General features: G+C 42.1%; 1 protein-coding gene across 1 annotated transcript in view; it reads left to right on the top strand.

The window, feature by feature from the left end:
• RAPGEF5 (Rap guanine nucleotide exchange factor 5) overlaps window positions 1-26,338 on the top strand; it is a 344,961-nt gene that overhangs the window by 100,446 nt on the left and 218,177 nt on the right. The window contains exon 4 of the mRNA XM_044292732.1: window positions 5,919-6,040. Within this exon, the coding sequence (XP_044148667.1) occupies window positions 5,919-6,040 (122 nt within the window). The remainder of the gene's footprint in view (window positions 1-5,918; window positions 6,041-26,338) is intronic.

Here is a 26,338-nt window from a genome sequence, read left to right as displayed (position 1 = left end):
CTTCACAATAAAAAAAAATATATATATATCTTCTAAGTTGCGGGCATGTTCTGTAAATTAAATGATGCAAATCCTCAAACAATCCATGTTAATTCCAGGTTGTGAGTCAAGGTGGGGGGGGGGGGGGGGGTGAATACTTTTGCAAGGCACTGTATATATTATATATACAGTAAAGACAGGCCTTTTCACCCCCTGCTCAGGATCGGTATATTTATGTATGCGTGTGTATATAATATATATTATAAGATATTATACAGCAGTATAAGCAGTGAGGTGAGATACTGTAACCATCATCAGCAGTGTCTGTCTCTCCCTAGTGGCTCACTTCTCCTCCCCCGCCCCTGTCCATATGCCTAAAAGCAGCATGTAACCTGATCCCTTGGGGAACTGATAATATGCCTTGCCTTTCAAGGCAGATTTTCTTGAAGATGTTCACATCTCACCCTATAGACCCATTCAAAGGCAAACCACTTAGATTCATTCATGCGTACCTATATAAAATTCCTTGTAATAACTTTATTAGGATATATGAAACAACACGTGTACGGTAATGGAAAACTGCCTAAAAAATATCATGTAAGATTAAATTTTTTATGACTTACAAGGACAGTTTTACTAAGTTTCTTTCCATGTACCCTCATCTATAATTGTTTTTGGAATTGCAGCTAATCAGCAATGAAGTTAAACGGGCTGAGCTACGCTTTCAGACACAGCCCACCCACTGACCAGAGTGACAATGTTCTGGGTAAAAAAAAAAAGGAGAACCCTTTTTTTCTAATCTCAGACAACCCGTTTAATATAATTTGCCTTGATCCTACCTTGTCTCATATTGCAATCAAATTTGTGACAAATGTGTAGAGGAATTTCCAGTGTCCCATTTCCCCCCTTCTGTTACTCACAACACTCAGATTTGCCTAGCCCTCCCCACTGCACTGTCTGCAGTTGAAGGCATGGTACTATTTACAACACCCTCTTATTAAAGCGCAACCCCCCCCAGCGTCTGTCTGCAAGTTGATAAATAGAAGGGATCAGGAGGAAATTAAAGGGGTTGTCTGCTTTTTTGTATATTAATGACCTATCCTCAGGATAGTTCATCAATATCAGATCAGCGGGGGCGACTCCCAACACCCCCACAGATCACCTGTTTGAGAGAACGCAGCACTCATAAGATTGCTGTGTTCTCTTCACTGTTTACCTGCTCGCCGTCGCAAGGTGTGATTTATAACTCTGCCATCCCATTCACTTCAATGGGACTGCTGCTTTCTATTCACTTGAACAGGAAGGAGCAGTCCTATTGGAGTGAATGGGATGGCTGAGCTGTAATTACGCTGCTCACTGCTGCAATTGCGATGGAGAGCAGGTAAACAGTGAAGAGAAGGCAGCGCTAGTACGAGTGCTGTGGTCTCTTCAAACAGCTGATCAACGAGGGTGCTAGGAGTCAGCCACACACCAATCTGATATTGATAACCTATCCTTAACCTCCTCCCGACCACCTAACGCAGGGATGCGTCCTGCGGGCGGCCGGGTTATTCCTCCTGGACGCATCGATGCATCATCTTGCGAGAGCCGAGATTTCGCGCGAACATGCGCATGCGCGCGCGTTCACAGCAACACGCAGCTGAGAAGTTGATCTACAGCCTGCCAGCAGCGATCATTCGCTGGCAGGCTGTAGATGCGATTTTTTTATTTTTTTTTAACAGCGTCTAATATACCTGCTACCTGGTCCTCTGGTCGTCCCTTTTGCTTTTGCTTAGATCGACCACCAGAGGACACGGGCAGCTCAGTAAGTAGCACCAAGCACCACACTACCCTACACCCCCCCCCCCCCTATCACTTATTAACCCCTTATTAACCACTGATCACCCCATATAGACTCTCTGATCACCCCACTGTAAGGCTCCATTCAGACGTCCGTATGTGTTTTGCGGATCCGCACATTGCCAGAACTATGTAGAAAATGCCTTTTCATGTCCGCAATTGCGGACAAGAATAGGACATGTTCTATAGGCTCTACAAAAAACTCAGTGTTCGCCCGATCAGGCCTGATCTTGTGCGCACACTTGCGTTCAGTCCGCCCCACCGCAGTGACAGAATTTTTTCTGATCATTGCAAAAACACCGTAAAATCGCTGCGGCGCTTTAAAGATCACTTTTGAGGGGCATGGCGAGTTCATAGAAGATTTTTTATTTTTTTTTGGCACAAGTTAGCGGAAATTATTATTATTATTATTATTATTATTATTATTATTATTTTCTTACTAAGTCTCATATTCCACAAAAAATAAAATCTTACATGAACTCACCATACCCCTCACGGAATCCAAATGCGTAAAAATGCCCTGTGAAATCCTAAAGGTACTCATTGGAATTTGGGCTGAAACACATTGAGCACCACTACTGCTATGAAGAGAGCGGTGTATGGGGGACAAGAGAATACTTACCTTGCGATCCTCCCAGCATCTGTGCGCCTCTCCTGTGTGTGAAGCAACTGGCACCTCCACTTCCAGGTGGAATGACATTGAGGCAGTTTCACGCATAGGAGAGGAGCGCAGCTGCTAGGAGGATCATAAGGTCTGTGTTCTCTTGTCCCTGTACAGCGCTGTCTCTGCTGCCGCCAATGATTGCAGGCAGGCAAATATAAGACAGAGCACTAGCAAAATCAGGCATTTCTAGGGTAATGCATGATTTAGTTATATACAGTCCCAACAATGAGTACGTCATAACATATTCACACTGGACAACCAGTGATTATTCCCAGCGCAGCCATCATTAGAGAGTGCTATTAACCCTGTCAAGGAAAGGGGAGGGGGAGTGTACTGAGCACTAGGGGCATAGCTTTAGTGGTATTCCAAGAGTTACCCCAGCCCCTCTATGCTCGAGCTGCCTAATTTACATAAATATAAAAAAATAAATGTATCACTGCAGATCCTATATCCATGAGACGGATATCAATTCAATTAGCCTGATCAACCCTACCAGGCAATATGCCCTGTTTAATAGGGTTGATCATGCTGTGAGAGGCTCTTTACCCTATCAGGAAAGCCAAGGCTTTTACATTTCTTTTTGATTTCTGTCTCTAATTTAAAATCGGTTTCACTATAAATTATTTCCAGACATTCACATAAGTTTACATTAAAATAATATATAAAACTAGAAAAGGTACAATTTCTGGGGAAATTGTGTGATGTGTTCTTGCCTCCACCAGTAGCTTACAACTGGAGTGGGCGGAGTAACTGGGTGGAGTGTAGACTCCGCCCACTTTTATAAATTTTGACCTTTGTCTCACACTGACCCACCCTGCCGAGTTTGGGTGCTGTGAGAATGACAGCTGTTTAAAGGTTTCTTATTGAAGTCAATAGGGAAAATCTGATTGGTTGTTTGTGGCTCCGCCCACTTTTTAGCATCCCCAAAATGAGATATACATTGGCACAGTCCTCCAGTGACCAACTGTGCCAAGTTTCGGGAACCCTGCCATTAAAAGTCTAAGAGCAGCGGCAGTTTGAATTTTTCCCATTTAAACAAATGGCTGAAATTTGATTGGCCGTTGTAGACCCCGCCCACTTTTTAATTTTTTTTGACCCCAGTCACCCAATGACCTACGGTGCCTAGTTTGGGTATTCTGGCTTAAATACTGTGAGAATGACAGCAATTTAAAAGTTTCTCATTGAAGTCAATAGGGAAAATCTGATTGGTGGTTTGTAGCTCCGCCCACTTTTTAATGTCCCCCAAAATGTGACAGAAATTTTCAGGTTGACCCCATGACTAAGTGACCCAAGTTTGGTGACTTTAGTTTAAAATCTGTGCGACTGGGAGCGATTTGAAAATTGTCCCTGTCAAAGTCAATGGGAAAAACATGGATTTTGGGGGCCCTGTCCCAGGGGCCCGGAGGGTGGGATCGGGTAACAAAGCAAAAGCAAGGTACTCGGGTGGGTGCCGACCAAGTCTGCAAAGTCTGGAATTTGTACTCCTAAAAATGTGGGAGGAGTAGCAATTTGAAGTTCTCATTAAAGTCAATGGGGAGATTTTGATTGGTTCTGTATGGCCCCGCCCACTTTTTGGGGTCCCCGAAATGTGCCCAAAATTTTCGGGTTGACTCCATGACTAAGTGACCCAAGTTTGGTGACTTTAGCGTCAAAGCCTGGCGAGTGGGAGCGATTTGAAAATTTACCCTGTCAAAGTCTATGGGAAAAAAGGGGGCTTCCGGGGCCCGCCACGGGGGCCCCGGGGGTGGGATCGCTCCACAAAGTAATAGCAATCCGATCGGGTACAATCTGCACGTTTTGGTAAATTTTTGTCTATGTAGTGTAAAAACTGTGGGAGGAGTTAGGGTGGCAAATTTGGCTATAATAATAATAATAATAATAATAATATATATGTGAGATAATAGTATGTGGTCTTGCTATGCAAGAACACATAATAATATATATGTGAGATAATAGTATGTGGTCTTGCTATGCAAGAACACATAATAATAATAATATATATGTGAGATAATAGTATGTGGTCTTGCTATGCAAGAACACATAACTAGAAAAGGTACAATTTCTGGGGAAATTGTGTGATGTGTTCTTGCCTCCACCAGTAGCTTACAACTGGAGTGGGCGGAGTAACTGGGTGGAGTGTAGACTCCGCCCACTTTTATAAATTTTGACCTTTGTCTCACACTGACCCACCCTGCCGAGTTTGGGTGCTGTGAGAATGACAGCTGTTTAAAGGTTTCTTATTGAAGTCAATAGGGAAAATCTGATTGGTTGTTTGTGGCTCCGCCCACTTTTTAGCGTCCCCAAAATGAGATATACATTGGCACAGTCCTCCAGTGACCAACTGTGCCAAGTTTCGGGAACCCTGCCATTAACAGTCTAAGAGCAGCGGCAGTTTGAATTTTTCCCATTTAAACAAATGGCTGAAATTTGATTGGCCGTTGTAGACCCCGCCCACTTTTTAATTTTTTTTTACCCCAGTCACCCAATGACCTACGGTGCCTAGTTTGGGTATTCTGGCTTAAATACTGTGAGAATGACAGCAATTTAAAAGTTTCTCATTGAAGTCAATAGGGAAAATCTGATTGGTGGTTTGTAGCTCCGCCCACTTTTTAATGTCCCCCAAAATGTGACAGAAATTTTCAGGTTGACCCCATGACTAAGTGACCCAAGTTTGGTGACTTTAGTTTAAAATCTGTGCGACTGGGAGAGATTTGAAAATTGTCCCTGTCAAAGTCAATGGGAAAAACATGGATTTTGGGGGCCCTGTCCCAGGGGCCCGGAGGGTGGGATCGGGTAACAAAGCAAAAGCAAGGTACTCGGGTGGGTGCCGACCAAGTCTGCAAAGTCTGGAATTTGTACTCCTAAAAATGTGGGAGGAGTAGCAATTTGAAGTTCTCATTAAAGTCAATGGGGAGATTTTGATTGGTTCTGTATGGCCCCGCCCACTTTTTGGGGTCCCCGAAATGTGCCCAAAATTTTCGGGTTGACTCCATGACTAAGTGACCCAAGTTTGGTGACTTTAGCGTCAAAGCCTGGCGAGTGGGAGCGATTTGAAAATTTACCCTGTCAAAGTCTATGGGAAAAAAGGGGGCTTCCGGGGCCCGCCACGGGGGCCCCGGGGGTGGGATCGCTCCACAAAGTAATAGCAATCCGATCGGGTACAATCTGCACGTTTTGGTAAATTTTTGTCTATGTAGTGTAAAAACTGTGGGAGGAGTTAGGGTGGCAAATTTGGCTATAATAAGAATAAGAAGAATAAGAATAATAATATATATGTGAGATAATAGTATGTGGTCTTGCTATGCAAGAACACATAATAATTGACACTTGACTAACAGGAAAACCATCTGTTCTATTTTCTCTTTTTCTAGTTTTGTTCTGACCTCTTTTATACTCTTAATTTTTGTGTGTTTTTGTTTTTTCTTTTTTTTTTCAGAAAAAGTTGTGTGGGATCAGAGCTGGTGGATTGGCTCATGCAGCACTGTCCATTCGTTCAATGTAGATACACGGCTGCTGGAATCTGGCAAATATTGCTCAAACTGGGAATCCTCCTTTCAGGTTGGTTTAACGGAAAGCATTTGTGTTTCTGGAGTTTAGCTAATCCTTATGTGAGATGAGAGAAGGGGCAAGCAGTTTTTCTTTCTTTATTTTTTTTCGGAAAATGCTCCAGCTGCTGTAAAGAATTATTGAGATGAAAATAATTTTATGGCTAACCGTGTTACTTCTGTTCCTGGATTGAAAGGTAGTGGTGCATGAAGGGAAAGGAATGTCCTAGGCTGACAGCATGTACCATTACATCAATTACGGTATACTTCTCTTTGGTACACGTGCATGACTCTATATAATACAGCTGTTGCAGTTGCTTCAGTGAGGAACAGAAGTATTTGAACACCCTGCGATTTTGCAAGTTCTCCCACTTAGAAATCATGTAGGGGTCTGAAAATCACATTGTAGGTGCATTCCCACTCTGAGAGAATAAAAAAATAAAATTCAGGAAATCACATTGTATGATTTTTAAAGAATTTTATTTGTCTTGCACTGCTGAACATAAGTATTTAAACACCGGAGAAACCAGAATTCTGGCTCTCAAAGACCTGTTACCGTGCCTTTAAAAAGTCCACCTCGACTCCACTCATTAATCTAATTTAGTAGCACCTGTCTGAGCTACCTGTCCACCCCACAGTAAGTCAGACGCCCACTACTACCATGGGTAAGACCAAAGAGATGTCAAAAGACACCAGAGACAAAATTGTGGACCTCTACAAGGTTGGAAAGGGCTACAGGGCAATTGCCAAGCAGCTTGTTGAAAATAGATCCACTGTTGGAGCAATTGTTAGAAAATGAAAGAGGCTAAAGATGAATGTCAGTCTCCCTCGGAGTGGGACTCCATGCAAAATCTCACCTCGTGGGGTATCACTGATGATAAGAAAGGCGAGGAATCAACCCAGAACTACAAAGGAGGAGCTGGTCAATGACCTGAACAGAGCTGAGGCCACAGTTTCAAAGGTCACTGTCACTAGAACACTACCCCGTCATGGTTTAAAATCATGCATTGCACGGGAGGTTCCCCTGCTCAAGTCATGACATGTCCAGGACCGTCTGAAGTTTGCCAATGACCATCTGGATGATCCAGAGGAGACATGGGAGATAGTCATGTGGACAGATGAGACTAAAGTAGAAATTTTTAGTCTAAACTTCACTCGTCGTGTTTGGAGGAAAAAGAAGGATGAGTTGCATCCCAAAAACACCATCCCTACTGTGAAGCATGGGGGTGGTAACATCATGCTTTGGGGGTGCTTTTCTGCAAAGGGGACAGGACGACTGCACTGTATTGAGAGGATGAATAAGGCCATTTATTGTGAGATTTTGAGCAACAACCTCCTTCCTTCAGTCAGAGCATTGAAGAGGGGTCTTGGCTGGGTCTTCCAACATGACAACGACCCGAAGCACACAGCCAGGATAACCAAGGAGTGGCTCCGTAAGAAGCATATCAAGGTTCTGGAGTGGCCTAGCTAGTCTCCAGACCTAAATCCAGTAGAACATCTTTGGAGGGAGCTGAAACTCTGTGTTGCTCAGCGACAGCCCCGAAACCTGACAAATCTAGAGGAGATCTGTGTGGAGGAGTGGGCCAAAATCCCTGTTGCAGTGTGTGCAAACCTGGTCAAGAACTACAGGAAACATTTGACCTCTGTAATTGCAAACAAAGGCTTCTGTACCAAATATTAACACAGATTTTGTCAGGTGTTCAAATACTTATGTTCAGCAGTGGAAGACAAATACATTCTTAAAAAATCATACAATGTGATTTCCAGTTTTTTTTATTTTTTTATTCTGTCTCTGAGTGGGAATGCACCTACAATGTGAATTTTAGACCCCTCCATGATTTCTAAGGCTACTTTCACACTTGCGGCAGAGTGATCCGGCAAGCAGTTCCGTCGCTGGAACTGAATGCCAGATCCGGCAAAACGTATGCCAACTGATGGCATTTGTAAGACTGATCAGGATCCTGATCAGTCGGAAAAATGCCTGATCAGTCAGAAAAATGCATTGAAATGCCGGATCTGTCTTTTTCCGGCGTCATCCTGAAAAACGGATCCGGCATTTATTTTTAGCACCCTTTTTTCGGTCTGCGCATGCGCAGATCGGAAGGACGGTTCCGACACTAATACATTCCTATGGGAAAAAAATGCCAGAATCGGCATTCAGGCATGTCTTCAGCTTTTTGGCCGGAGATAAAACCATAGCATACTGCGGTTTTATCTTTTTCCTGATGAGTCAAAAAGACTGAACTGAAGACATCCTGATGTATCTTGAACTGAATGCTCTCCATTCAGAATGCATAAGGATAAAACTAATCAGTTCTTTTCCAGTATAGAGCCCATAGGACGGAACTCTATGCCGGAAAAGAAAAACGCAAGTGTGAAAGTACCCTAAGTGGGATAACTTGCAAAATCGCAGGGGGGTTTCAAATACTTCTGTAACTCACTGTATGTTTGTACAAAATTCTTTATTGTACGTGCTTGCACTAGTTCTAGGCTTGAAATAGGCTTTCCTGTGTGCACAGAAAACACAATCGGTTGTAACTAGTCTGTGTTTAGCATTATGACTTCTTATGGTCCCATATGTGCCCACATTGCTAAGAAAAATGATGTTTAAATGTATACAAATTAGCCTCTAGGAACAATAGGGGCTTTGCCATTACTCCTAGATGCTCAGCTCTCTCTGCAACTGCCGCACACTCTCCACGTTGACAGTGGATCACATTTTCACTGCCTGGCCCTGTCAATGAATGTTGAGAGTAGGCGGCAGAGTGAGATGAGCCTCTAGGAGTAACGACAATTCCCCCATTGCTCCTAACTGCTCTTTTGCATATATTTAATCATAATTTTTTCAACAATACAGACACATCTGAACATGGGACCAACACAGATGTCTTCAACTGCCAAGTGCACAGATAAGCCAGTTTAACCCCTTCACTACCGAGCCACTTTTCACCTTAAATCCCAGGCCGATTTTTGCAAATCTGACGTGTCACTTTATGTGGTAATAACTTTAAAACACATTTACTTATCCAGGCCATTTTGAGATTTTTTTTCTCGTCACATATTGTACTTCATGACAGTGGTAAAATTGAGTCAAAACATTTCATTTTTATTTATAAAAAATACAAAATTTACCAAAAATGTGGAAGAATTTGCAAATTTCTATTTCTCTACTGTTATAATAGATGGCAATAACTACAAAAACAGTTATTACTTTACATTCCCCATATCTCTACTTCATGTTTGGATCATTTTGTGAATGCCATTTTATTTTTTGCGGACGTTAGAAGGCTTAGAAGCAAATCTTGAAATTTTTCAGGACATTTCCAAAACCCACTTTTTAAGGACAAGTTCAGGTCTGAAGTCACTTTGTGAGACTTACAATAGAGACCACCCAAAAATGACCCCATTTTAGAAACTACACCCCTCAAGGTATTCAAAACTGATTTTACAAATTTTGTTAACCCTTTAGGTGTTCCACAAGAAATAATGAAAAATTGATGAAATATCACTTTTTGGGCAGATTTCCCATTTGAATCCATTCTTTTCTGCTGACAAAGCAAGGGTTAACAGCCAAACAAAACTCTATGTATTGCCCTAATTCTGTAGTTTACAGAAACACCCCATATGTGGTCGTAAACTGCTGTACGGGCACACGGCAGGGCGCAGAAGGAAAGGAACGCCATATAGTTTTTGGAAGGCAGATTTCACTGGGATAATTTTAAGCTGTTATATTTGAAGACCCCTGATGCACCCCTAAAGTAGAAACTCCAAAAAAAAGACCCCATTTTGGAAACTACGGGATAATGTGGCAGTTTTGTTGGTACTATTTTAGGGTACATATGATTTTTGGTTGCTCTATATTACACTTTTTGTGAGGCAATGTAACAAAAAATAGCTGTTTCCTTATCATCCACCATGACTGCTACCATGGAGAGATGACCCTTGACCTCTATAGGGGCAGGAACACAGAGAGTTTAAAAGGCCACCACCCACTCTCGCCCTCAGTATTTTCCTGTCCCTATGGAGCACCTACACAGAGCACCTTCGGCAGGAGGTATCGTTAGGATGGTTATGGGTACCTGTATACACCTGAAGAAATCATCCTAGACTCCCTCGGCTCTCCTGCGGTTCATTCCAATGCTGGGCAGAGGTGGAGCAACGGGAGGGAACTCGTCCTCAGCTTGGGGGCCTGCTTTCCCTCCACAGAGAACCCGTCTTACTTCCCTTCCATATGAGGAAGCTGACCGTCAATCCAGCGCTGCACGCCGGCATCACTATTGCCGCTGGCCGCACACTTGGACACTTTCGGATGGGGGCGGAGCTAGATGACAGTGGAGCGTGCGCATGCCGGGCGCGCTGTGATGACGTCAGACGCCACTCAGCCTGATGAAAAGCGGCACTTTCAAATCATGCGGCCTCCACTGTGAGTCCTCCCTGTTGGAAAACATGTCTACTCCGGACACCCCAGCAAGCACCATGGATCAGGCGGAACCCCCCTCGGCCTCTCCAACTGTGAGTTACCCTTTGGGGGACATGAAACAAATGTATCCTGTCTTTTATATGCAGATACTGGGCTAATGTATAGCTGCTCCTCTTTTATAGGGAGCAAAGGCAAAGATCAAAGCCAGAAACACAAGCTGTGCTACTTGTGCTAAAAGGCATCAGGAAGGTTATACTAAAAAACTCTGCCAGCCATGTATTTATGCCATAGTGAAAGAGGAACAGCCGTCCATCCTAATGGAGGTTAAATCGATGATACAAAGTGAAATCAAATCCTCGCTAGCCTCTCTTAAAGGGAACCTGTCACCAGGATTTTGGGTATAGAGCTGAGGACATGGGCTGCTAGATGGCCGCTAGCACATCTGCAATACCCAGTCCCCATCGCTCTCTGTGCTTTTATTGTGTAAAAAAAAAACAATTTGATATATATGCAAATTAACCTGAGATGAGTCCTGTACATGAGAAGAGTCAGTGACAGGACTCATTTCAGGTTAATTTGCATATGTATCAAATCGTTTTTTTTACACAATGAAAGCACACAGAGCTATGGGGACTGGGCATTGCTGATGTGCTAGCGGCCATCTAGCAGCCCATGTCCTCAGCTCTATGCACAAAATCCCGGTGACAGGTTCCCTTTAAATCTGTTTCCGTTCCTCCGCCAAAAAAAACTAAAATTTCTATTCCATCCTCCTCTGATGCAGAGGACATGGACTTTGGCCCTTCCGAACCTAGACCAATTGATGATGATGACAGTCTGTCGGAAGGTGAAATTGTTGAGGATGATAGAAATTTTTTCTTCTCATCCGCAGAAATTGACGACCTATTGGCAGCTGTACGGTCTACTATGGGCATAGAGGATGTCCAGAAACCTAAATCGGTTCAGGGGGCTCAGAGCAAAAAGATCTAAAGTTTTCCCTGTGAACGAGAACATTAGAGATATGATCTTAGACAAATTGAGTGATCCTGAAAAAAGACTAGGAGTCTCCAGGGAATTTAAACAAAGGTTACTGTTTGACCCAACAGAAACAAAAATATTTAATGACACCAAAAATCGACATACAAGTCGCTAAAGTGGGAAAAAAGACTTCCTTACCCTTCGAGGACTCCTCTTAATTGTCCGATCCTATGGAAAGAAAAGCCGATGCCCTGCTATGCAAATGTTGGGAGGCTTCTATGTATGGTATCAAGACCAACATTGCCGCCACATCTGTCGCCAGAACTATGTATATCTGGCTAAATGAGCTTGAAAACCACATAAAAAATAAAACCCCTAGGGAGGAAATTTTTGGTTCAATTCCCTACTGAGGTCTGCCACTGCCTTTTTAGCGGACACCTCAGCAGAATCCGTCCGTTTTGCTGCCAAGGATGCAGCTCTATCTAACGCTGCAAGTCGCGCCTTATGGGTTAAATCCTGGGGAGGAGACAAAACATCTAAAGCAAAACTCTGATCTATTGCTTTCTCCGGCGAATTTGTGTTTGGTCCTGTTTTGGACACAATAATGGAAAAGGAAGCAGACACAAAAAAGTTTTTTCCTGAAGAGAAAAAGAAAAAAAAACTTTTGTCCCTATTCCTCTCAGTTTAAATCATATAGAGGCAAAGGTAAAACGGGTCGGTGGAGTTATCCCAAAGGGGGCAAAGGCAGAGGGTTCCTCCTCAACCACCGGAATAAACAAACCGACAAACAATGACGCCAAAGTAGGGGGCAGATTGAGGAAATTTCTGTTACCTTGGCAGGAAGTGACCCAGACTCCTTGGGTCATAAAGTAAATCCAGAACGGATATCGTATAGAGCTTTCCCTTAATTCCCCCCAAAAAGGTTTCAGTTAACTTCTCACAACCCCAAAACATTGCAAAAAATCTGGCAGGGAGTCCTAGATTTATAATCAGCAGGCGTGATAACGGAGGTTCCCACTCCAGAAAGAGGGAAGGGTTTTTACTCAAGTTTTTTCCTGGTCCAAAAACCAGACGGATACTCCAGTACTATAATAAATCTAAAAGGATTAAATCAACACGTATTATACCAGAAATTCAAAATGGAGTCCATTTCCTCTTTCATTCCACTAATCAAAAAAGGTTCATACATGACGTCCATCGACCTAAAAGACGCGTATTATCACGTCCCCATACATCAACAGTCTTGGGCCTACTTGAGGTTCGCTCTGCAAGACGAAAAAGGCGTAATAAACCATTTTCAGTTTACAGCTTTACCCTTCGGCATCTCTTCCGCCCCCAGGGTATTTGCGAAAATTGTGGTAGAAATGACCGCTTTTCTCAGACTAAAGAAAGTAAAAAAAATTCTCATCGTAGGAGACTCATCAACAGACACACAATATAACCGACTACGTCTTACAAGAAATGTCAAAACTGGGCTGGATAATAAACATTAAAAAATCATGTTTAACTCCAAACACCCAAATAAAATTTCTGGGAGTACTTTTGGACTCTGTGACCCAGTCATTACCCCTCCCCATAGAAAAGCTGGTGGCTTAGGAGAGAGTACAAAAATTTCAGGCTCAGAAAAAGTGCTCGATAAGAAAAGCCATGAGCATTCTGGGATCCATGACATCCTGTATCACTACGGTGGCTTGGGCCCAAGCCCACTCCAGAACAATGCAGGCTTTGATCTTAAGAAATTGGGACAGAAAACAGTCCTCACTGGACAGGAAAATTTTTATTCCACACCACTTAAAATAAGATCTAAACTGGTGGAATGTAAGAAAAAACTTGTTAAATCACGTAACCTGGGAAACAACCCCAGAGGTCCAAATCATAACGGACGCAAGCAGTCAGGGATGGGGTGCCAAATTTGACTCCTCAAATTGGCAAGGCAAATGGTCAGACGCAGTAAGTACGAAATCTTCAAATTACAGAGAACTGCGTGCAGTGTGGGAAACCTTAAAAGTAGCCCAAAGCCAACGTCTAAAGAAACACCTAAAAGTATTTTCGGACAATACGACAACAGTAGCCTACTTAAAACACCAGGGCGGCACAAAATCCCAAGGTTTAATCCGACTGGCAGAACAAATTTTCCAGTGGGCAGAAGAACATATCCTATAAATAACGGCGGTCCACTTAAAGGGCTCAGAAAACCTGGAAGCAGACTACCTGAGCAGGAAAACTATAGATCAGGGAGAGTGGTCCCTGTGCCAGGATGCTTTCCTAAAATTTGCAAAAAATGTGGAACTCCTCAAATAGATTTGTTTGCGTTAAAAGAAAATGCAAAAGTCAAACGCTTCTGCTCCCTGAATTCCAGAGACCGACCGTGGGCAATCGATGCGTTCTCAACCAAGTGGACATGGAACCTGGCATACGCTTTTCCTCCCTGGTCCATAATCCCCAGGGTACTTAAAAAAATCGAGTGGGATCCAAAAACAGTAATACTGGTGGTCCCATTCTGGCCGAAAAGAAGATGGTTCTCCATCCTGAAAGATCTAGCCTTAGAGGAACCATGGGAAATCCCATACCAGCTGAACCTGCTGTCCCAGGGCCCAATCAGTCATCAGAACCCCAGCCTGTTCCATCTTTCAGCCTGGATCCTGAGGGCGAAATGCTGAAAAGTAAAGGTCTCTCAGGCAAAGTCATCAATACCCTAAAATTGAGCCGTAAAAAAGTAACCACGGCCATATATATATAAAAATATGGAAAAGGTACTGTCCCTGGCTAGGGGATACCTGCCCTAACAAATCACCACCCTGCATCCAGAAATTTCTAGATTTTCTCTAAAAGGGCCTAGACATGGGGCTTAAACCTAACACATTAAAGGTGCAAATATCGGCCCTAGCAGCATTCTATGATTCTGACCGATCAAACCATAGGTGGATTAAACAATTCATGAGAGCGGCTTCCAGAATAAGACCATCCCTTATCAATAAAGTACCACAATGGGACTTAAATCTGGTATTAAGAGGACTGACAAAACCCCCATTCACTCCTTTGTCAGACATTTCATTAAAACATCTATCATACAAAGCAGCTTTTCTGACCGCCATTACATCAGCCAGATGCCTAGGGGAAATCCAGGCCCTCTCATGTAAAGAACCTTACCTCTCAGTTTTTCCAGATAGGATAGTTCTAAAATTAGATCCCGGGTTTCTCCCCAAGGTCGTATCAAACTTCCACAGGGATCAAGAAATTATTTTACCATCTTTTCCTCCAGAAGTCCTTCAGCCGGAAGAATCTCAATTCCATCTCCTTGATGTACGAGACACCATTGTGTTATACTTGGCCGCTACTAAAGAATTTGGGAAAGACAATAACCTCCTAGTCCAGTTCGTCGGTCAGAACAAAGAAAAAAAAGTGTCAAAGGCCTCCATCGGTAGATGGATTAAATCTCATGCTGCTACTCCATGGAGGGCCTGAATAGCCCAACCAACATTCCACTAGGGCTATGGCCTCTTCCTGGGCAGATAAGGCCAGTGTTTCACTGGATACTATATGCAAAGCGGCCACTTGGTCTAGTATAAATACAATCATAAAACACTATCATCTGGATGTTTCAGCCAGTGCAGACCTGACCTTCGGTCGTAAAATTCTGCAAGCAGCGATTCCCCCCTCTAACTAGTAATCTGGTAGTTCTCCATGGTAGCCGTCATGGTGGATGATAAGGAAAACCGTAATTAAACTTACCGGTAATTTTGTTTCCTTGAATCCACCATGACTGCTCAGATATTCCCACCCTGGGTAAACTTTGTCAGAGAGTATGAAGTAATACTCTTTAAAAAAAAAAAAAAAAAAAAGTATAAATAATATTTTTTTTCATATATATACTATTGTCACAGGTGGTTGAATATGCTATTATAATATTCATTAGGCTGCACCCACTTTGGTAATCTGTAAACACTGAGGGTGAGAGTGGGTGGTGGCCTTTTAAACTCTGTGTTCCTGCCCCTATAGAGGTCAAGGGTCATCTCTCCATGGTAGCCGTCATGGTGGATTCAAGGAAACAAAATTACCGGTAAGTCTAATTACAGTTTTTGGCACCGTTTTTATATTTTGTTATTTACAGCGTTCATCTGACAGGTTAGATCACGTTGTATATTTATAGAGCAGGTTGTTATGGACAAGACAATACAAAATATGGCTACTTTTTATGGTTATTTGTTTCAGTTTTACATAAACCATTTTTTTGAAGAAAATGATTTTTTAGTGTCTTCATATTCTGAAAGCCATAGTTTTAAAAAAAAAATTGGGGTGACTGTCTTATGTAGGGGCTCTTTTTTTTTTCAGTATGAGATGATGGTTTGATTGGTATTATTTTAGGGTGCATATGACTTTTTGATCACTTGGTATTACACTTTTTGTGATGTAAAATGACAAAAAATAGCTTTTTTGACACCATTTTTTTATGGTATTCACCTGAGTGGTTAGGTCATGTGATATTTTTATAGAGCAGGTTTTTACGGACGCGGCAATACCTAATATGTATACATTTTTTCTTTATTTATTTCACTTTAGCACAATAATAGCAGTTTTGAAGCAAAAAAAATCATTTTTTAGTGTCTCCATAGCCATAGCTTTTTTTTTTTTTTTTACCGATTATCTTAGGTAGGTTCTCATTTATTGCGGGATGAGGTGACGGTTTGATTTGTACTATTTTGGGGGGCATACGCCTTTTTGATCGCTTGGTGTTGCAATTTGTGATGTAAGATGACCAAAAAATTGCTTTTTTTGGCAGTTTTTTTTATGGTGTTCACCTAAGGGGTTAGATCATGTGATATTTTTATAGAGCAGGTTGTTATGGACGTGGCGATACCTAATATGTATACTTTTTTTATTTAAGTTTTACACAATGATATCATTTTTGAAACAAAAAAATATAAATCATGTTTTAGTGTCTCCATATCCATGTTTTTTTTTTTTTTGTGCGATTGTCTTAGGTAGGGTATCATTTTTGTGGGATGAGATGACTGATTGGCACTATTTTGGGGTGCATATGACTTTTTGATTGCTTGCTATTACACTTTTTCTTATGTTAGTTGACAAAATAGCTTTTTGACACTGTTTTTATGTATTTATTTTTTTGCTGTGTTCACATGAGGGGTTAAATCATGTGATATTTTTATAGAGAGAGCAGGTCATTACGGATGTGGCAATACCGAATATGTATGCTTCTTTTATTTATTTAAGTTTTATACACTAATATTTTTTAAACAAAAGAAATCATGTTTTAGTGTCTCCATAGTCTGAGAGCCACAGTTTTTTTTATTTTTGGCCAATTGTCTTAGGTAGGGTATAATTTTTGCAGGATGAGATGACGGTTCGATTGGCACTATTTTGAGGTGCATATGACTTTTTGATCGCCTGCTATTAAACTTTTTGTGATGTAAGGTGACAAAAAATGACTCTTTTTATACATTTTTTTTTCTTCTTTTTTTACGGTGTTCACCTGAGGGTTAGGTCATGTGGTATTTTTATAGAGCAGGTTGCTACGGACACGGCGATACTTAATATCTCTACTTTATTTAATTTTTTACATTTAACACAACAAAAGCATTTTTTTAAACAAAAAAATCATGTTTTAGTGTCTCCATAGTCTGAGAGCCATAGTTTTTTATATTTTTTGGGGCGATTGTGTTAGGTAGGGGCTCATTTTTTGCGGGATGAGGTGACAGATTGGTACTACTTTGCGGGGCATACGCCTTTTTGATTGCTTGGTGTTGTACTTTTAGTGATTTTAGGGTGACCAAAAATGTTTTTTTTAGCACAGTTTTTATTTTATTTTTTTGACGGTGTTCACCTGAGGGGTTAGGTCATGTGCTATTTTTATAGAGCCGGTTGATACGGATGCGGCAATACCTAATATGTCTACTTTTGTTTTCCCCCCTATTTTTTTTCATTTTTTTTTTTTTACTTTATTTTTGGAAAACTTGAAACTTTTAATTTTTTTTGAAAACTTTATTTTTGTAACTTTTTTTTCACTTTATTTTTTGTCCCACTCTGGGACTTCAACTTTTGGGTGTCTGATCCCCTTTACAATGCATCACAATACTTCTGTATTGTGATGCATTGGCTGTAAGTGTATTACCACTGTAATACGCTTACAGCCTGCTTGCTTGTGAGATCCAGGGGGCTGGATCTCGCAGGCTCTCCCGGAAGGCAGCCACGGTGCCTAAGTAAGGCATTGGGCTGCCTTCCCTGCCATGTGGTCCCCGTCACTGCAGCGGGGGGACCCTATGGACTCCGGTACCCTTGAGGATACTGCACGTGCCGCGGTCAGCGCTGAGCCGCACGTGCCGAATACAGCAGGGGTCCGGCTATCAGTGACAGCCGGACCCCTGCCTCTGAACAGGCAGGCACAGCTCCTGCACCTGCCCGATCAGCGCGCCGTACCTGTACTGCATTTCTGTGCCGTACATGTACCGCGCTGGTATCCTAAGGGTTAATAGGTACAAATCTGCTGACTGTATCACAATAGCCAGAACTGTGTAAATCTGACTGAAAGGTGGCCACACACATTTAATAACTGTTGGCCAACCGACAGCTAGTCCTCTCAACTTCCCATAGGCATACATGCTCGGTTCAGCCGAGTGTGCATGTGTTCTAATTGGGAAGAGAGGAGTAAACCGCTGCATTTTACATTTAGTGTGTTTGCCAGGAAAGTTCCAGATGTGCATGTTAATCATGACCAAAGGGGTCCATTAGTGAAATGGAGGCAAGCGTGTCCTTTTGTCGTCCATCTGAATTGTGTATGTCAGAGTAATGCAAAAAAATATTTAACAGGTTTGTAAACTATGCTATTCCTGCGACTGGAGTTCAGTACAAAAGCACTATACTTATTTTTTTTTTTTAACGTTGTAGCTAGGGAAACATCCGAAGTCGATTCGCATAAAACTTCATTCTAATACTGTACGGAGCAGGAGCTCTGTACATTAATAGAATGTATTGGCTCTGATGAGCTGAAGTTATTGTTTCATGACGTAAAAGCCATTTCCCGAACTCTGGTTTGGTTCCAAGGTGCCACTTGGAACCGTACCCGAGTTTGTGAAATGTTTATTTTTTACAGTTAATTTATGAAGTTATTGCGCAAAGGCTCGCGAGACTTCTTGAAGCAATAACTTCGGCTCATCAGAGCCAATACATTCTAATACTGTACGGAGCTCCTGCTCCGTACAGTATTAGAACAAAGTTTTATGCAAATCGACTTTGGATGTTTCATCAGAAGTCGATTCGCTCATCCATAGTTGTAGTCTACGAGTGACAGATGCTATTGTATATTGTCCATCACAGGCATCCACTAAACCAGTGTTTCTCAACTCCAGTCCACAGGGCCCACCTGCTGGTCATGTTTTCAGGATTTCCTTAGTATTGAGCAGGTGATATAATTAGTGTCTGTGCATCAGGACTTACCACAGGTATTCATTCTGTGGGATACTCTCAAATCATAACCGGCAGGTGGGTCCCGAGGACCGGAGTTGAGAAACACTGCACGAAACAAACATATTGTGAGGTTTTGATTACATATAATAATAGCCTATGGGCGCCTGTTACCTGTGACAGAAGTCTAAGACTACATGCACACAGACACACTGTCAGTTTTTCATGTCCATTTTGCATCAGTGTGTGCATCCATTTTCTGGCTGTGTGTCTGTTTTTAATGTCAGTTTTGCATCAGTTTTTCATGTCCGTTAAAAACGGACAAGAAAAATGGATGAATTTGATTAGCAGTTATTTCTAGACCCACCCTTCTGAAAACACAAACAGGATGGTAGGCCCCCAGCTTTAATAATGTGTAGGAATTTTTATTTTTTTTGCTGCCCCCAGCTTTAATAATGCCCCCATGTAGGCCCCCAGCTAAAATATTGTCTCCTACGGTGTAAATATTTTTTTTTTTTACCACCCCAGCTTTAATAATGCCCCAATGTAGGGCACCATCTTAAATAATGTCCCCCATAGTGTAGGATATTATTTATTTATTTTTTTATGTCCCCAGCTTTAATAATGCCTCCAATGTAGGGCCCCATCTTAAATAATTTCCCCCATGGTTTAAATAATGCCCCCATAATGGCCCACCGCAGTTTTTTTTTGGTTGATTTTACAAAAAATAAAAAAACTCACCTTATTCACTTTCTCTTCACTGAACAGGACCTGCGATGTGCGCGATGATGTCACTGAGCTGTTACGTCACCACGCATATCGCAGGTCCTGCTCATTGAAGAGAGAAGAAACTGCCACAGCGCGAGCAAGTGGATGAGGTGAATTTTTTAAACCCCTAAATGGCCATATAGATAAAGTGTACCCGTTTTTAACAGCCTTTAGATAGTCGCACTTCTGCCAATCGGCCGTTGATAGTGGTCCTATTGATTTCAATGGGGTCCGTCTGGCAGTCCTATTTTTGGACAGACGCTATTCACTGGCCATTAAAAGAACGGTCATGTGAATAACTCCATAGACTTTCATTGGTGCTAAAAATGGCCGTGTGACGGCCGTTACTTAAACGGTCGTCACACGGCCATTATCTACTGTCATGTGCATGAGGCCTAACGGTGTTCTCTGTCATCCATAGGCAGCACAGCCTCTATTTAATGTATATCAGAAGCTTTTCAGGTGTATTTCGTATACAGTGCTGCCCATAATTATTCATACCCCAGGCAAATTTTGACTTAGTTACTTTTATTCAACCATCAAGTAATTTTTTGACGAGAAATTACATAGGTGTCTCCCAAAAGATAAATAGACGATGTACAAGAGACATTATTGTGGTAAAAAAACATTTCTCAGCTTTAATTTTCATTTGAGCAAAAAATACAAAGATGTTCCGCACTGTGGAAAATCTCAGAGGACGTGGTCGGAAGCCAAAAGTGACACTTGTGCTGGCCTGGAGGATAGTTAGAGAGGTGAAAAAGAATCCAAGGATCACCACCAAGGCCATCCTGGTGAATCTGGGCTCTGCTGGTGGCAATGTCTTAAGGCAGACAATCCAACGGACGCTGCACAATGCAGACCAAGGAGGACGCCACTCCTCCCCAAGATAAGGGACACAAAAGCTCACTTGGCCTTTGCAAAAGCTCATCTGGACAAAGAAGAAGACTTCTGGTCTTCTGTGTTATGGTCAGATGAAACAAAAATTGAATTGTTTGGTCACAATGATGTTTCCTTCATTTGGCGTAAAAAAGGAGACACCTTCAACCCAAAGAACACCATCCCCACTGTCAAACATGGTGGTGGGAACCTAATGCTTTGGGGGTGTTTTTCAGCCAATGGACCAGGGAACCTAATCACAGTAAATGGCACCATGAAAAAAGAGCAATACATGAGGATTCTCAACGACAACATCAGGCAGTCTGCAGAGAAACTTGGCCTTGGGCACCAGTGGACATTTCAGCATGACAATGACCCAAAACACCCAGAAAAAGTGGTGAAGAAATGGTTAGCAGACAACAACAATAATGTTTTGGAGTGGCCCAGCCAGAGTCCAGAATTGAATCCAATTGAGAATCTGTGGAGGGAGCTAAAGATCAGGGTGATGGCAAGAAGACCCTCCAACCTGAAAGATTTGGAGCTCATTGCTAAAGATGAATTGGCAAAAATACCTGTGGAGACATGCTAAAAGCTGGTCTGCAATTATAGGAAGCGTTTGATTGCTCTAATAGCCAATAAAGGCTTTTCTATTGATTATTGAGAAGGGTATGAATAATTTTGGACTGGACACTTTTTGCTCAAATGTAAATAAAAGCTGAGAATTTTTTTTTCCACAATAATGCCTCTTGTACATAGTCTTATTATCTTTTGGGAGACACCTATGTCATTTCCCATCAAAACATTACTTGCTGGTTGACTAAAAGTAACTAAGTCAAAATTTGCCAGGGGTATGAATAATTATGGGCAGCACTGTATATGGAGACAAAAATTACAGTCTGAAAACTGACGGGAGCGAACTGTCGGTGTTGCATGTTAATACTGAAGATAGCACTGTGTGCAGGAGCACATAGTACCATCACAGGCAGCTTGCTAATTTATAGGCTTCTAGCACAGGGCCAAGTCTTTAGTTCCTTAAATTTACTGTACATAGGGCAAACAGACAGAAAGGCGTTAACAATTTTCATCTTTGGCCAATCCTTAGGCTCCTGAGAACCTTAATGAAACTAAAACATACAGTACAGTGGTCCCTCAAGATACAATATTAATTGGTTCCAGGATGACCATTGTATGTTGCAACCATTGTAAGTTCAGTAATCGGTTCCAAAGCCCCAAAATGTCATCCAAGATAAGAGAAAATGAAGATTTAAGAAAAATAAGCAGATAACGAAGACAGATAAAACATGTCCTACATATAACAGTCAGGAATAGCTGCTAACTAGCAACTAATACAGCTATTTTACCAGAGAAGTGACCTTGATTGGTTGGATCGGAATCTGAGGCATTGTATGTTGAGTCTAGTTTCATTCACTGCCTGAAAAGGATACTAAAACAAAATAATAACACCTTTAATGTAAATGTATCTAAAATACTCAATACCTAAATATTCAGGCACAACCCCAAAGAAATCCCTGGGATTGGGGTGAGGTGGAGTAGATGACACCACAACCCCTAATCTCACACCCACCCTGGAGACTACCAGACTACAGATGACCGGGGTTTGTAGGCAAATATGGCAGCTCTATATTGGTCAGTCACTGTAGTCCGGAGATGCAAAAAATATAACCATCCATATGAATCAAAGCAAATGCCCCAAAGTGTTTGAGTGTGCTAGAAGGGAATTGTTACTAATGTATCTTCTGAAAATCACTGGTCATGAGACTCATGAGCCTTTGGATACAATGTATAATGTTGATGAATCAAGGCCAGTAAATAAACATGGACGTTGAAGTTAATTAGTCATCACAAATATAGCTACTAGAGGCTCCGTTCTCCCACCTCTGTCCCTGCTCTGCTACACTAGATTGACAGGGCCAGGTAGCCTTCACCTCCAACTGCCAGCCCTGTGTGCGCTGGGGAAATCTCGCGCCATTCAGTTTTCGGCAAAGGCGCAGTGAGGAAGCCGGCAGCTGGCGAGCGCCCTTTACTCACTGCGCCTGTGCGGAATAATGAACGGGATGGCGCAGGCACGAGATTTACACAGCAGACAGGGCCGGCAGTAGGAGACCAACGCTACCTGGCCTGTCAATCTAGTGTAGCAGGGCGTGGCCAGAAGTGGGAGAACGGAGCCTCTAGGAGCGGGGGCAAGCCTTCCCCTGCTCCTAGAGGCTAATTAACATATTATAAAAGTTATATTTCTGGAGTAACGGGGGCATAGATAAAAGTAGGAATAGATTAGTTAGGTTCAGCTGACATTAGCACATCGCTAATGTCAGCTAGTTTAATAGGGTCAATTCTGGTGACAGAAACCCTTTAATGCCAGATCCTGTACCAAGTGTTCATGAAACTGCCGCATTGACGGATCCGGTTTTCCGGTTGACACCGGAGAGACGGTTCCAGTATTTCAATGCATTTGTCGGACAGATCCGGATCTAGAAACAAATGATATCCGTTTGCATGCGGATTTCCGGATATGGCAGGCAATTACTTCAACGGAACTGCCTGCTGCATTCTTCTAACGCTAGTGTGAAAGTACCCTTATTTGGGTAACTACAGTGATGATAATGCCAGGTAGATATATATATATATATATATATATATATATATATATATATATGTGTGTTTTAATATATATATTTTTTGACTATTTTTCCTTTCCTCCTGCAGCTGCTCCCTCTCGTCCTGCTGCTGCTTTAACTGCTCATATCTCTGGTTTGGTTTGGCTTTATATTATTTAAAAGCTGGCATTCCACGCTTTCAAACAATGCCAGAATGACGGCAATATCGTCAGTACATGGGTAGATATCACGGTCAGAATTTAGGATGCAGTAAATGCAGCTGAATGTGAAAGCAAAAGCAGGTTTTACCCGCGATTATTCCTGACTCGATTTCTAAAAGTGATATCTCCTCTGTTGCTTGGACTAATGCTGTTATTTTGGACTTGTATGAAAGCCTAGAATGCTTCTAGCTGCTAAAATTCAGGAGATATCAGCAGCTAAAGCAGCCCTCCACGATTCCACTGCTCACAATGGTTAAAGGGGTTGTCTCATCATAGACAATGGGGGCAATGGAGCCCCACAAGGTGGTGGCTGGAGGACTCCGGTCCTCCCACCACCAAGCTGGCTCCCCATAGAAGTGAATGGGACTGTACCGTGCATGCACGGCCCCCGCTCCCATTCATTACTATGGGGCTGACGAAAAAAGCTGAGCCAGTGCTCGGCTATTTTCGCCACCCCCATAGAAAATGAGAGGATGGCGGCTGCACATGCGCGGTTCCCATTGGTGGGACCCCCACCTATAATACAATGGGGGTATATCCTAGCGATATGCCCCCATTGTGCATTATGAGACAACCCCTTTAAGTACTTTTCCCACTGCCTGAGCTGAGCTTGGGAAGAACAGTTAGGTGGTTAAACTGACCATACACTAGAGTCCACCTTTTGAATAAATTGTCATCTGTCAAAGTTAAATTTTTGGATGACAATTCCATAAGTTAAAGCAACAAATTGCTGACCAGTTTGCGTCTTATGACCTGGATTAGGCATCTGAGAGTGAGTATTATAGCTGCAGAACTAATGCTCTTGTATATGGCCCCTGGAGCTCAATTTTTAAAATACCCATTCCAACATTTTTATTTAGTGGTTTCCTACAGGCTTCTGCAGTACATTACTGCAATGACATTTACAATATTAACGTAATCTTGCTTACAGAATGTACTAAATTGACAGACCAGATCTCTGTGCTTCTGTGCTTACATTCTTTAAACTCCCATTTCCATGAGGACAGATAAAGGTTGTTCAGTCTTTTTTTTTTATCTCTGGTATGATAGGAATAATCTTTTTTTAAGAATATTTTGTATATGTTCTTTAGTTTTCAAATTATTCTGCAGTAGAAGATGATTTGTGTCACAAGTGGGGACAAAATAATATGTATAAACAACTGCAGACAAGCTAAACTTAAAGGTAAACGCGTTAAAGGGTTTGTCCCCAAAAAATATTCTAGTTTTCAAACCAGCACCTGGATCTGAATACTTTTGTAATCGCATGTAATTAAAAATTTAGCATAGCTAAATTATTCAATAAAATGTATCTGTATAGCGCCAGCTGCTGTTGTTTTTTTCTTATTTTTTTTACCTCACTGAGAAGGCTGCACATGCTCAGTTTCATCCTTTAACTGCCTCCCGAGCTGTGATAGGGAGAGCATGGACACGCCCCCTTATCTGTAACAGAAAAGACACTCCCCTTGAGCGTTCAGCTTGATGTAAATCTAGCAGAGCAATGAATGTGGAGATCTCTGATACCGGGCTGGTTCTAGCTTTGTTAGAAAGAGGTTGTCATGTACTATAAACAGTCAGTTTTTTATTTTTTATTAGTCATGGGATAACCGCTTTAAATAAAAAATGACATAAAAAGGTTAGCTAACTCTATCAATGTATTTCAATGGCTTTTGTCAAAAGATGGCCCAAGATAACACTGTGGTGTGTTACCAGAGTTATAAGAGTCAATGTTACATCTGTATATAGTCAAAAATTTTAGTCTTGTTAACAATAATTCTGTATGAGTTGATAAGTATGATTGCACTTCTTAACCCCTTCCCGACCAGCGCCGTAATAGTACGGCGCAATGGGATGTGACTCGCCACCCAGCGCCGCACTGTTACGGCGGGCTGATCGGGCGGGTGCAAGAGCTGCGCCCTCCTGATCAGGCAGTCACTGATAGTCGGACCCCTGCTGTATGCGCCGGCATTGTTGAAAACACAGATGCCGGCGCATTAACCCTTGATGTGCCGCGGTCATCGCTGACCACGGCACGTGCGATGTGTGGAGGGAGGGAGAGAGCTTCCATCGGGTCCCCGCGCTGCTGTGATAGGGACCCAATGGCAGGGAAGGCAGCCCGATGCCTTCCTTAGGTATCGTGGCTGCCTTTCTGTAAGCCTGTGAGATCCAGCCCCCTGGATCTCACAGCCAAGCAGGCTGTAAGTGTATTACAATCTGTAATACACTTACAGCCAATGCATCATAATACAGAAGTATTGTGATGCATTGTAAAGGGGATCAGTCCCCCAAAAGTTGAAGTCCCAGAGTGGGACAAAAAATAAAGTGTTAAAAAAATAGTTTTACAAAAAATGAAAAGTTTCAAGTAAAAAAAAAAAAAAAAAAAGCATCCTTTTCCCAAAATAAAGTATTTAAAAATAAAATAAAAAATAAGGAATATGTTGGCGGTGCGGATTAGAAAAGGGAACTATGCTTCATGTCTGGTGGAAATGTAGCATGGTTCAACCATTTTGGGACAAAGTCTTCGAAATATACAAGCAGATTACAAAGAAATCAATTGAAAACACCCCTCAGATAGCGCTCCTCTCCTTCCTACCTGGCTCCATTGCATCTCAGAAAAAAAACATTCTAAGATTCTGTATTTCTGCAGCCAGATCTGTGATACCCAGGCATTGGCACACTACACATGTGCCTAATATCCGAGAATGGTACCAAGAAATGTTACATATCGCTAGAGGTTTCTGGCCAATCAACCAAATATCACAAGATATGGTCACAATGGATTGACTTTCAGGAAACCTCAGATCTCTTAGCAGTGCTCACAGCATGAGTAGCTTATCTTACTGCCTTTTACTTCCTTCATCCCCTCCCCCCACTTATTTTTTTTCCTTTCTCCCCCATTTACCTTCCCCACCCTCCTCTTTTATCCTCTCACTCCATTTTCTCATCATTCTATCCTTTTTCTTCTTCTCAACTCCTTAAATATTCAACCTTATCTTGACAACTTAGTAGTTCATGTTCTT

This window comes from Bufo gargarizans, chromosome 5 (assembly GCF_014858855.1).
Source record: "Bufo gargarizans isolate SCDJY-AF-19 chromosome 5, ASM1485885v1, whole genome shotgun sequence".
In the NCBI taxonomy this organism is placed as follows: domain Eukaryota; kingdom Metazoa; phylum Chordata; class Amphibia; order Anura; family Bufonidae; genus Bufo; species Bufo gargarizans.
The sequence above is the reverse complement of the archived record's forward strand: the minus strand, read 5'-3'. Positions and strand labels throughout refer to the sequence as shown.